We start from the raw sequence: 14,257 nt of genomic DNA, 5'->3' as shown, positions 1-14,257 counted from the left end.
AGCCGGATTATTAAAGCGGCAACTGTAATGTGAGTAAGCGACGTTGGATGCCGAATATTCGCGCGGCTTTAAACTACCCTTCCTCCCTTCATTCCTGCATCCCGCGGCTGACGCGACGTTACGTCTGGCAATGGTTTCGTTGGGCGGAAACATGTCAAAGAGATACGAAGAGAGTACCATTCGTGAAATTCGTACACGCGACTGTCCTGGTCAATTAGACCCCCGGAATAGCGATATTCGACGAAGATGGATACGCGTTAAAATAAAGATGTCTAAAAATAAAAATTTGCAAAATGCAAAATTTCGAAAGAGACGATAGTTGAAAAATTCAATTTTTTTTTAATTATAAAATTGTAATAGAAATTATACACATCAAAATTAACGTCAATTAACATTAAATGAGACCGCTGTTGCGTAATAAAGAAAAAAAAAATAATTTAAATTTTTTTAATAAAAGGTTCACATGTCTCTTCTTTTTTTCTCTTTCTTTCTCATGTTTTTTAAATAATATATTTTCTCAATTACAAAGTTCAATTTTATATGTATATTCTCTCAATCACATTATTTTTATAAAAGAGTTTTTTGTTTAAAAATGAAAAAAGAACAATATACAATAGCTTGAATGATTAAAAGGGCGTGTGTTTTTAAAAAATTCAAATAATGGTCCAAAAAAAATTTCAAAATGATTAAATTACTAAAAATTCGTTTCTATACATATAATTCGTCTCACATCAGGCTCAAATATCTCGAAACTGGTATACACGTATGTGAGGGGGCATGCATGCGTGTGTGCAATTTTGGAGGTACCGACGCGACGGACGGACACGGACAGACATGCGACGGAGGGTGGACGAGGTGCGAGAATTAGCCCTCCGAAATTAGGTCGCGCACCGACCTTCTCTTCGCAATACGCGTGTTGCAACTCGGCAGGAATTCGCCACATTCGGCATGCGGCGCTCGCTTCTCTCTTTGCGCTCTCTCGAGCAACATCCTCTTTCTCTCTCCCGCATTCAATTGCTTCCGTTTAACCCTTGTACTTCCTGTTTTCCACCTCCTTTTTATCTCTTTCTTTCCATATCGCTTTTTTCCATCCTCTCTATGTCTCTCTTTCTCCCTCCCCTCTGTAGTGGCTGTAGCGAGCACTAAAGAGCGACAAAAGGCAATCGAGGCCAATGGGGTAGTATGGCGCGTACTCGGCGGCCGTTTGATTGACGTCGAAGGGGCGCAGTGCAGCATTGATTGCGCTCATTGTTCCCGGCGGGCGTATATCCTTACACCTGCCCCGATCCCACTCTCACGCCACGTTCAATTCACTGACCATCCCCAGCATTACCACCGACATCGGACAGTCGACACACCCCTCGCTTCACCCTTTCAACCCCCCCGGTCGACCGGCGCTTCGTCTAAAAAAAAAGGGCAGAGAAAACGCACACACGGATTTCTCTCGTGCGAGCGAGCATCGTGCGAGCGTAAAACGTGCCTCGCATTTTTACCAATCCTCCTAGCCGTCCGGGATCAGAATAAATCCTGGATTTATTCCCGGTTCCCGGTAAAAGTGCGTGCCATTTGCAATTTGCTAATTCTTAATCTCGCTTTAATCGTGTTTTTATCGAAGTAAAAGTTAAAATGTAAGCAGACAGATTTCGCTGAAGAATAAAATACGCTAACATATTTGTTGAGGTATTAAAACATTTAACAATAATAATAATAATAAGTACTACATGAAGGCTCTTCCCAAATTAAATAGATTTCTGTTTCGTTTAATTTGTTCGTCACAAAATATTTTACCCAAATCGCACTTTAAGATCGATACTCTCTTTAAATTTAACTTTTCAACACGAATGACAAAGTTTATTCCCAGTGACAATTTCGCGATTTCCACGATGCAGCGAAATTAAGAATTTCATTTTGCTGAATATCTGCTAGACGCAATATAGAGGTAAAGAAATTCGCGCGAGTAAAAAGTGCTGAGAATTTTGGCAAACGAACAAGAAGAGAAAAATGAGAAACAAAATCGAGCTGAGCGTAGAACCAAGGAAGACGAGTGCGTTTTTGCTCCAAAAACTCGACTGTGCGCACGCGGACTTTTAGGACGCTTTAAAATGGCGAAGAGCTTACGCTGCGAAGCACTTGCGAAGACTATATGCGAGCTAGAAGACAAGCGAGAGAGAAAAGAAGACGAAAGAGAAGACGGAGTGGAAAAAGCGAATTCGCTTTAACGACGAGAGAGGCGGAATTGCTTGCGTTTGCTTGCCGTGTGAGAGAGAGAGAAGAGAATGAGAGAAAGAAAAGAGAATGAGGGGTTGAAAGTTTCTCTCATATTTCCAACAATCATTCCGCCTGTCCTTCTCCTCGTCGCCCGTCTTCTATTCGGGAAATTGAAAGGACCAACGCCTTCGCGAAGTCGACACCATTCCTGAGGAGCCGTCCTCCTACCCCTGACAAAGGACGACGCCAAGGGTGTGAGTGGTGCGAGCACCGCCTCACACCCTTCCGGATTCGTTCTTCCGGCAAAAGTGCAACTGACGGAGAAATTTCAAAACCTCCAGAACGCGATACTGTCTCGCTGTTGACGACGGGTTGTAAATTCACGTTTCGCTCCCAGGTATCGAAGTATTATAGAAAAGGGTGCTACAAACAATTTGAAAGCAGGACTGTTATAAGTGTTCGCCCGTGAAAATTCCCCTGATAGAATTTTATAAATGCATATATACTTGTAAGTTTGAAATTGAAAAACATGTGACAACACAAACGTCATTGTAAAGAAAAGTTGTCAAATGTCTGTATAAACTACAAGGAAAAAAGTAATACAAGTAATAAAAGAAAATATTTGTGTCTCTCTCTCTCTCTCTCTCTCAAAAGTTAAATTAATTAATCTCATTTTCTTTTATTTTAATATCAAAACTAATATGTGCTCTAATAGAATTAAGATATTTACAAAAAATTGAGCCGGTGGTTTGACTTCAGAGAAGCTCATATATATATATCTATAAGAATAAAATACCCATAACAAAATGAATAGAAAGATGAAAAATATGTATATATAAAATTTATAAATAATATATGCATTTATATCTATTTAAGTACGTATGTATATATTCTTCTTTGCAGAAATGTATCAGTATTCTTCTAGAGAGATTTTTTTCGAGTTAAAAATGTGGAACATATACACAGAGCATAAAACGAGATAAAAATAATATTTTATCTTCTTTTATACCCGAGATGAACCTTAGAGATATCGCCTGCCCGACGCTCGATCTAACACGCTTATCCAAGCTGATCCGGAACTTTTCGCAGCGAATTCGCGCAAAAGTTGCAGACTCCGGTCGCTCCGCCAAAGTTTCCTATCGCGCTCTCTCGCTAGAAGCCATGAGATTAGTCGTTCAGTTTTTGAAATGGCCCGCGGAAGCGTTCCCTCGGGGACGCCATCCATGGCCATGTTGAAACTTTCTCAACTTGTTGCCCGCCGCGGAAACTTTCCGCACGAGCTGGAAAATTGCCCGTGTGTCCCTGCACGGCCATAGTTTTTCAGGAGCGATCTCCGTCTCGTTCCGAGGCGTCTAAACAACTTTCTCAACTTGTTGCAGTGTTCGACTTCGACTTGCGTTTACACGAAGGCAAGAATAACTCGTTGCGCACCTCTGTGCCCTTCCCTTTTACTCCCTCTTTTTGTGCAAACTATCACCGATTCTATCAATTTCTAAACTTCCCGTGGGCATCGATGTCGTCTTTAGTCTCTACTACTCTTGTTTGTTATGTTCTAAAAGGAAATGAAAATTCGACTACTCTGCTGGATTTTTCAAGAAAACGGCATTTTATTTTCTTAATATATGGAACAAAAATTTAATAATAATTAATTATAATATTCAAAACTAGAAAATTCGGTGTTTCTCTTTCTCAATTATTCTCTTACATATTTAACAATTGCTGCTATTTTTTAAGTTTTTCAAAGTTATTAAATTTTAGTTATTCAAGTCAATATATAGTGTAAATGGCACTTAAATGTTGAATCATTAATATTTATTATATTAAGCAAAATCACATTTTTCGAAAAAAAAATCTAGAGAGAGATCTTTCTCTCCGTATTGTATATTAAATTCCGATGATCATTCTCGAACTAGTGAACAGAAAGAAAAGCACTAAGGAAAAGATTCAAGGGATACATTTCACTAGCCGGATCAAATAATTGCCGTCTTGATAGGCAGAGCAAACATCGGGAGTTCTCTTGAGAGGAGAGGCAGAGCGAAAAAAGAGGAAAGATATGGAAGTTAGTGCGAGGAGAAAACCGCCGTCGTACGAGATCGTAAACTCTTATCAAGTCCCGATGTTGGCCTCCACCTTTTCTCCGGGATTCGCCCCTCGTCGAGAACTCTCGGAGAGGCAGTCTGCAAATTCAATCTTACCGGAGACCTCTACCCACCTACACAGTTTGTTCCGCCTATTGATTCCTGGTTCGTAGCACGAGCTCCTTTTACCGAACCCACCGATTCGAATGCTTCGTGGTGAGAGAGCAAAATCCAGGCAGATGATAGAAATCCCGCTTGTGTTCGGATTTCGGAGACTGACCGAAGAAGAACCATGAGAGAGTCTCCCAAGAGGAACGACCGCGAGCCGAGATTCCCATATCTAATAGTTCTTTCAGTGTTTTCAAATTTATACACTTCCATCTTAAGTGAAAGGTTTGTTGAAAATTTAAAAATTCTTTAAGCTCGAAACGGATACACTCATTTTGTAAAGATTAATTTCAATAAAAAGATATCTCCTTTAATCTGTATTTAAATAATAAACAAAATCTAATGAGGTGTTACCATTGTATATGAAAAAGTACAGTCATTGAATTTTATGTAATTATCAAACTAAACTACGCACTCGCATAAAATGAAATATAGGTACATTAAATAGTACATCAATCCTACATACACGCATCAATTACTTTTGCGAAAATTGAATTGTAATTGATTTTTGTGTAATAATAATATATATATATATAATAATTGAATTTTATGAGTACGTATGTAACTAGAATAAAACATCAAAGTAGTCCCGAGAGAGAGAGAACAAATGGAAATAAATCATTCGCGCTTATAAAAAAAAAAAAAAAGATACGACCAGCATTTTAAAGATAATTTATCGGTGGCTACGCAAAATTACGCAAAATTCCGCAGAGTTCGGCATCTACCATACATTATTCTCCTGAAAAATCAAACGTGTCAAACGTGATAAATACGCGACACTAAAAGCCCGTGCGACTGCGACTGGTAAACGCGGTGCGAAGTGCAAATGCCACCGCGGCATAGACGCATATAATCTACGCGCAATGTGATTAATAATTTGCCGATCGGCATAAGCGGAACCGATTAGCCGGCTTAGCTGAGCGTTATGGTAATAGGGAGCTATTACCCACCAACACCTGCATCTCCCTCATCCTCTTCATTCTCTCTCACTCTCTATTTCGTTCTCTGTCTCAACCGCGTTCATATTCCCTTCGGGTTTCCGTTTATATACCTCCTACTTGCTGACCAGCTCTATTCGTCTATCTCTGTCGCTTCGACCAGTCACTTTGAGCATCTACCGGTATGTTCAATCTTACTAGCGCTCCCTCGCTCGCGACGCGGTCTCCATCGAACTCCTCAATTTTCCACGTCAATAGGTAAATCTCTACGAGGACGCGTCATAAAAGCGGGATGTTGACGTGAATCCGACCTGTGCAGCAGCTAAGGTGCGCAGTGAGATTTGTATAGATGTTTCGAAATATCTCCATGAGGTCACACGGAGAAGCATAGAAATCGATGCTACGTTGAATTGGATAAACATGGAAAGATGTTGTGAACGAAATATCTCATCCGGCAAGAATTTTCACGTGAATATACGCTCGACGTGCATATATTACATTTTTCTATTATAAATATAAAAATAAATTCAAGTTCTTTCCCGCTCGTCGTAAATTACTAAAAGTGATAATCTCTCTCTCTCTCTCTCTCTCTCTTTGGCGCAATCCGTCCGATTGAATTTCTAGTTAACGACGTCGAATGCGTGTACACAATGTGTAATTAATTTTCTGCCAATTAAGGCGGCCGATGCGACGCCTTCGAAAATCGACGCGACGTCGCTTGGGCGAAGCGACGCGCGGAATTCCGCCCGAGAGAGAGAGCCTGCGTCAGCGTAATACTCGCGCGGAATTAGTAATTAAGTAGCGCGCGCGCGCGTGAGAGAGAGAGAGAATTCCCGGAAACTGGCCGGCGTGACGACGAACGTAATTGCCGGACACCACCGGACGATGGAGGATTTCAATTCTCTTTCTCTCTGTCTCTCTTGCGCACATCGATTTGCATACTTTGTACTTTGTATGCTGCGTGCATGCAATGCAATGCACGCGCGACAGCATTACAAAATTCGGTCGAAATACTCGCCCTGCGCGTCTCTCTCTCTCTCTCTCTCTCTCTCTCTCTCTCTCTCTCTCTCGAACGTCGTTATAAACGAATTACAATGGGCGCGAATGTCGTTACGAGTTTCGCGTTTTTCCGAACCTCGCATCTTGTCGCGATCGAGATATTCTATAGGTATAGTATTGAGAAGGGAAGAGAAGGAGAAGGAAATACCTGAGTTCCGTTTTACCCAATTTAAATTGTAAATCAGCGCAATTAGCTGCGTTTGTTTTAACGTTTATCAGTTTCTAAATTAATTGCGAGTATTGAAAGGTACAAATGCAAGTTGGCTCGCGAAAGTTTAATCGAGCTTTTAAGAATGGCGACATAAATTTAGAACAAAAAAAAATTAATACTGACTATAAATTCCAAATGTATCGGAGAATTGAATAGATAGCGCGATTATAAATTGATAGCGATTGATATAGCAACATGGATTTAGACCAAAAAATTAATACCGACTATAAATAATGCATCAAAAAATAATGTATCGGAAAATCAAATAGATAGCGCAATTATAAACTGATAGAGAAAAATAGCGACATGGATTTAAACCAAAAAATTAATACAGACTATAAATTCAAAATCAATATATCGAAGAATTAAATAGATAGCAACGTTTATAAATCGATAACGATTATATCCGAATATCGAGATAATTTATAGGAGTGCATGAATTACAAGGCCGAGACGATGATTTATCCGAATAATAGTAGTTATGAGAGTTAAGTCAATGCAGTTCAAAGTTTAAGCACACGGGCTATGTAGGCTAACTGTGCGAACGGGCCGAAATTTATCGCGACTCCTATGACTCGTAGCAAATTTCGCCATAACATTGACACGAAGGATGCAGCTTGGGTGGGCGGAGAGAGAGAGAGAGAGAGAGAGTTAATAACCGGGCGCCCGCTAACGATACAAGAGAGGAGCCTGCAAGTAGTTGCTGACTCATGCTTTCACGCCCCCGATCAAAGCATTTACGCCCGAGAAGTGGGTGTCTCTCGCCTCGCGCGCGCACCGCACTATACGAGGAGAATAACTTGCCCGACGTATTGGTTGCAACGGCACCGTTCGATCGGCGACACTAGGCACGCTAAGCACGTTGATTAATCCACTTTGGAACTTGTCAAACTGTTTTCCGCTTGATACGACTGGCCGTCAACGTGATATCCCTCACTTCCGGCCTTCCAATACTGATCCAAGTATTCTCGCACAACGTCTGTCGTGTATTACGAGTTCGTATCTCTCATATCTATCGTGTTATATTGAATCTGTCCGTTAACGTTCACCGAAGAATAGAGATAGAAATATCGAAATCTCCCCAGCTATATATGTGCGCGTGAGTGTCTGTATTTGCGTCTCGCAACTTTATAGATTCCAATCGAGGGGGTAACCACTTAATGTAATCGTGGGACAGTGTCCCCGAAATCATTATGAAATCCTTATGAAATCCCATGTAATCGTTTGCAATCAGATGTAATTGATAAAGTCAAATGAAATCATGCGGAATCATTAGAAATCATAATGAAATCATATGTAGTCAGCAGAAATCATTTTGAATTTTCGTGTAATCATTGGAATCATGTGTAATCATTATGAAATCTGTGATGAAATCATGTGTGGCACGAGCACTTTCCGTAGTAAATTGCGATCAAATTCAAGATAAAATGCTATTTATAATTGTATGTGTCACATAAAATCCTAAATGATTACATGTGCAATCACGAAAATGCATTGTGTAATCAAATGAAATCATTACTTTTATGAAATGATTTCATATGTAATGAAAAAAATCCATTTTATACTAAATTTTTTTTTCATTTTTTTTTAGGGGAATTTGGGGGGTTTTTTAAAATTTCCCCCGCGCGAACGAAATTTTGCTTTCTAAAAAAAACCTTCCTTTCAAATGAAAAAGGTTATTTTTTAACCCAAAAAAGGTTTAAATTTTTATTCATAAAAAAAAAATTTTTAAAAAACCCAAAACGGAATTTGAATTTACAAATTTTTTTAATTTTTCCCAATTTTACCAAAGTTTTTCGCCCAATTTTTTTCATTTTGTTGTGGAAAATTTTTTTCTAAATTTCGATTTTTTTTACCCCTCGCCGCGCAATTTCACGTTTTTCGAGATTTTAAAAACCCCGGTAAAATGGGAAAAAGTTATTAATTTTCCCCCTTTGGAAAATTTTTGGTTACAAATATTTAAAAACAACAGAAGGAAGTAAATGGAAACCCGGGGGGGGGGGGGGGGGCCCCTCAACCCGCATAAAAAAATGGGAACCGGTTTACAAGACATGGACCCCTTGCCGCTTCTCCCAAAAATTGTTGCCCCAAAAAAACTTATTTAAGAAAAAGCTTCTCAACCCCCCAAAAAATTTGCGCCTTCGGGAAAATTAAAAATAAAAAAAAACCCATCCATTTTTTTCCGACAAAAATTTTCAATTTAATTTTTATTTGGGGGTTTTGGGGAAAAAAAGTTTTTCACCGAAAAAGGTATTTCCCCTTTTGCCCAAAACCCTCCATGAATTAATTTCCAAAAACCCTTTAAAAAATTTTTAAATTTTTTTAACGTTCCCCAGAAAAATTTCCCAAGGTTTTTAAGGAAAAAAACTCGTCAAAACCCCTCCCAAAACAAATCCCAAGTGGAAAAGGGGGTTTAAAAGTTTCCCCAAAAAGGGGGGTGGAAAATCTTTTTTTTCCCTAATTCCCTTTAAAAAAAAAACCCATTTTTGAAATTCACTGGGGTACTCCCTTTAGGAAATTTTTCAACCCCCCCCGGGGGTTTTGGGGGGGGCCCTTAAAAAATTTACTTTGCCTTTTGGGGGAAAAAGAAATTTTTTCCCCCCTCGTGGCGGCTTTTGCCCACTTTCCCCGGGGGAAATTTTTTAAAAGGCTGGCAAAATTTTCAAAAAAAAAGGGAAAAATTTTTAAAACCCCGAAATTTTAAAATTCGGCGCCCGTTTTTAAAAAACTTTAATTCGGGTTTAAAAAAAAATTTTTTCCCTCCCCCCCCTAAAAAACCAAAATTTCAAACCCCCGGGCTAAAATTTTTTAAAAAAAAAAAATTTTCCAAAACAATAAATTTAATCCCGGGGCACCCAAAAAATTAAAAACGGGGATCACGGAAAAAAGGAAAATAAATAAAAAAAAAAAAAAAAACCGGCCACCGGGGGGTTCTTAAAAAAATTACCACGGGGGAAAATAAAAAAAAAACCCCGGGGTCGCACCCGGTTTTTAACGGACCTTTGGGGGCCGGCCCTCCCAATTTAGAAAAAACCCGAAAGAAAAGGGCAGGCTTTGGGGGAACCCGGGGGACCAGCCGCGGCGGGGGGAAAAAAAAAGGCAACGACGGGAGAAAAGGAGGGTTTTTTTGCTCCGCGTCCCCCTCCCGGCCCCCGACCCCCGGGGGCCCCCGGAAATTTCCATTTCTCAAGGTGGCGCCCCGGGATGGCTAGGACCACGGGACAACCCGCCCAAAAGACGAACGACGCGGCGGGGCGCGTTTTTAAAACGGCTGTCGGTGACTCCCGGTTTTTTTCAAATGGGAAAAAAAAAAAAGGAACCTTTGCGTTTTGGGGGGGTTCACAAAGGAACCCTTTTAGCAACCCACCCCGTGGGTTTTATGAAAAAAAAATTTTTTTTTGAGGGAAAAAATTTTTCTTCCCCCAAAAAAAAACAGGGAAAAAAAAATTCGTTTAAAATTTTGGGGGTGAATAAAAAAAATTTTTTTCCCCATAAAAATTTTTTTTTAGAAATTTATAAAATTCTATTTTTAAAAGTTTTTCCCCAACAATTGTAAAACTGGCTTTAAAAAAAAATTTTTTTTTCATTTTAAATACAACCATAGGGGGGGGAATCAGGGGGGGAAACCCCCCCGGGAAAATTCCCCATCAAACCCGCTAGCAAAATTTTCCGGGTTGTTTTGGCCCAAGCCCGTCACTTAAATTTCCCCCGAAAGGGTAAATTTTTTACCCCCCCTTGAGAATTTTTGCGAAAAGCAAACCCTATTTTTGGGAAAAAAAATAATGTAAATTTAAATTGGGGTTTTATTATAAAGGGTTTTAATAATTGGGGGAAAAAATTTTTGAAAATTAATTTTTTTATTCCCAAAAATTTAATATAATGCTCACCAAAAAAAAAAATGAAAATTTTTAAACCCCCAAAATTTAATAATTAAAACTTTTTTTCTTTCAAAAAAAAATTTTTTCAAATATAAAAATTAATTTTTATTAACTTTATTTTTAAATAATTCAAATTTTCCCATTTTAATAAAATTTAACGGCTCCCGAACTTTTAAAACCGAGCCTTTGTCCCAAAAGACTGATACAACCTAAAAAATTTTTCGGATTTTTGCTGATAACGTGGGCAATAACAAAAAAAATATAATGCGATAGGGGACAATACAGCGTTTTTAGCGGGGTCACGGGACGCGAGTTTCTCGGCCATTGGCCATTTGGCCTGCGAAACAAAATTTTTAATATCCCCGCGGAGCTCCCCGCGAAATTTAATATCCACAATTGCGGCGTCCTCCCCCGCAATGCAGGGAGCAAGATCACGAGGGGGATTGTCGGGGACGCCGACCTCCCCGAAAACACCGTTTTTTAGTAGCACGCAAATTAATAGATTTGCTGTAAACGCCGATCGTTCCCAAAAGATACAAAAAGGGACACGAGTAGAAAAAGATTTAGATGTTAATTTAAAACCTTTTGCGTTCCCAATTTTTTTAAATAGTCAAAATTTAGCAATCGTTAAGTTAAAAAAATTCAAATTAAAAACAAGAATATTGTCCCTTCCACCGTAAAAAATGCTATAAACTTTATAAGACATAGCAATCTCAAAAAGAGAGTCATCTTAATAAATTTGAAAATATTGACTCTGAAAAAAAATTTTAATTCTAAACCTTTCACAAATTTACAATACTTTGTAATTAATATAAATTTTAGATTTAAAAGTCAATGCATTAATTTTATTTTATTTTAAAAATATTTTTATATGTTCAAAAAAAATTTTTTTTATAAATTTTATCAATTAGCATTTTTTCGAGTGCAACAAAAAATTCCAAATTTTTATAATTAAACATCTTTCAAGAAAATTTTTTATTTTATGCGCGAACTTTTTCAAGTAGCAATGTCCGATTGGGGGCATACGTTAATTAGAATTCGCGATTATATATAACTGGTTATCTACGCGCACGACGTTTTACCTTTAAAGGGGAATCATGGCTTAGGCTCTTTGCAATGAAAACCCTAATACATAGACCTTCGGTCCCCTGATTTGGCGGGCAATCTTTCAAACTCCTTATTCGCAGTGCTCCTTACCTTTCATCATTTCTGGTTTTATTTAAAATATCCCGGAAGAGTAAAACCCAAAAAATTTCCCCCAAAACCCCAAAAAAATTTTTTGTCGCTCTGTTTTTTTTTTTTTTTGTTTTGAATGCATGGGATTTTTGCGCGCAAAAAAACCACAAAAATTTGTATAACAAACCGGAAATTAAAATGTTTTTTTTTAAAAAAATTTTTTCCCCAATCCCTTGCGATTTAAAAAAAAATCCAAAATTTTTGGAAAAAAAAAATTAATTTTTTCAATTTTTTTTTTAACAGCTCTTTAATTTTCATTTTAAAATTTTCTGAAATTATTTTTTCTTTTGCATTTTAGATTTCTTTTAAATTTACAAAAACTTAATTTTGAAATAAATAAAAGCAAAAAAAAAAAAAAATTTACAAAGCTACTTTAAATTTTTTGCACTTCTATTTTGCACAAAAAAATTAATAATTTTAAAAAAGGATTTTTCATTTTTTAAATTCTGATTTTATTTTTATTAAACGTTCTTAACTTGCCGTATAAATTAAGCGCGCAATCTAATCACGGATTCATAGATCTCAAAAAGATTCAAGGTTTCTAGGGCGAACTGTTAGGATAATTGTGGTCGTTAAGCGTCGTACCCGGGCTTATCTAAGGAAACCTTGAGTTTAGTTTGGGGCAAGAACGGGGTACTCCTATGTCACGTACAGATCAGACAAGGATGAAACCACGGAATTAGCGTAATTATCGTGCAAGCGAGTACAATCGTGTCCTCCAAAAATATCGTAATCCGGCAGAGTGTGGCGTTATCGCGATTGTTAAGGATAATGCTGGCGCGGTTTAATCGTGAAAATATTGATCCCAATTATTGCTGCCGCACATTCATTCGATATGAATAATACAACGGGATTAGGAAGTCGTGTATTATTCATGCACGTTGAGCGGAACTCTACCGAAACATTTCCGGCTCGCGAATTTTGCGACTAATTGCGAAACACAAAATATAATATTAAATAGAAAAAATAGGATTAATTAATAATTTAATGGAATTAAAATATATGTATAGCATAATATACAGAATGTTACACATTTGTAAAATTTTTATCAGTCAGAAATATTTTCGCGAATTTATATCTATTTTTTATCGTCAGAATAAACATTTGCCGAGAAATTACGTCTTAATATTTCAAGACAAACTATATAAGTCTCTATAAACAAAAGTTGATAGAAAATATTTTACTATTTATGTAAGTTTTCTAGGACATCCTCTATATATAACATCCTGTATACCGTGCGATCTTCTTTCGATACGTTTGACATTTCATGATGGCTTTCGATCGCTACATTTTATAGATGGCAAGTTCCACCTGCTTCCCACGGGAGAGCTTCTGGTACACAGCCTCGAGTTCAGCGACCAGCTGAACGGCTATAGATGCCGTACGATGCACCGTCTCACGAGACAAGTGGTCGTTAGCACTATGGCCAACATTAGGATAGCAGGTGAGTCTCGGTAACGTCGATAAGTTTTAAAAGAAACTACTGTGCACACATCGCTGGGAAACGCTTGTGACGCATCGAGTTTTCTGCATTCTGCTTCACAGATCACAGAGGCGTAATGCCTCCCGTGATACTCGAAAACTCCGGCGTCGTTCATGTCGCCCAAGACGAATCTACGTCATTAGTCTGCGTGGCACAAGCCTGCCCTTCGCCGGAATATCGGTAAGTGTTTGCGAAAACCTTTCACAAGCGCGATCTCACGAAAGAAAGTATTGTTATCGCTATATAAAACCTAATTGTGATTCTCAAATCGCCTCTTATTTTGTAAGTTTTATTTATTTAAAAATTTTTTTTAATTTTAGGTATCGTTTGCGAGAAATCGCGAAATATTAAATAAGCATTCATTCTGCAATCATTCTACAATTTCGCGAGAATCTGTAGTCAATATGAATACCTAATTATGCTTGTGCCTAATTGTAAGACATAATGATAATAAATACACACAGAAAATTAATTTTTTATCATAATATGTCACATTTGTGACATTGTTAATAGAGTGAATAAGAATTGCAAAAATTAATTTAAAGTATTTTTTTTTTAATATATCCTCAGTACCTTTTTTACGTGAGAAGCTTTATTTATTTTTAATAATTGACAAAATTAAAAAATTTTTAAACATAAATAAGTCTCTAACACAACAAAGATATTGAGAAAATATTCCAAAAAATACCTTTCAGTCAATTTTTTGATTAGTTCATTGATCAATCGAGTATATATAGTATATACACACGTAAATGCTTCCAAGAACTCATACGCGCATCGTAGAGACAGGTCAGTTACGCGTCGCGAACACATGACTATGCGATCAGCTGATCGCCTGTGCATCGTCAATCGACTGCCTATAATGGCCTTAGTTCTCCTGATACGAGATCAAGTTTAATACGATCGTTGATAATCTCAAATCTACAATACTGTATACATTATAGACAAGATAGACTACTATAGATAATGGAGAAAATTAAGAATTTTGTCGCATGTGA

At 37.7% G+C, this 14,257-nt stretch overlaps 1 protein-coding gene across 1 annotated transcript in view; it reads left to right on the top strand.

Annotated features, from left to right (window-relative positions):
- LOC146721149 (cell adhesion molecule Dscam2-like) overlaps nt 1-13,709 on the top strand; it is a 41,883-nt gene extending 28,174 nt beyond the window's left edge. The window contains exons 2-4 of the mRNA XM_085487354.1: nt 13,074-13,220; nt 13,322-13,439; nt 13,580-13,709. Of these exons, the coding sequence (XP_085343480.1) occupies nt 13,074-13,220; nt 13,322-13,439; nt 13,580-13,610 (296 nt within the window). The 3' untranslated portion in view covers nt 13,611-13,709. The remainder of the gene's footprint in view (nt 1-13,073; nt 13,221-13,321; nt 13,440-13,579) is intronic.
- Nucleotides 13,710-14,257: the final 548 nt, after the last annotated feature.

The sequence above is a fragment of the Nylanderia fulva genome, unplaced genomic scaffold, assembly GCF_048542155.1.
Source record: "Nylanderia fulva isolate GAGA-0341 unplaced genomic scaffold, ASM4854215v1 Scaffold54, whole genome shotgun sequence".
NCBI classification, from domain to species: domain Eukaryota; kingdom Metazoa; phylum Arthropoda; class Insecta; order Hymenoptera; family Formicidae; genus Nylanderia; species Nylanderia fulva.
Note: the sequence above shows the minus strand (reverse complement) of the source record. Positions and strands in the feature narration are given on the sequence as shown.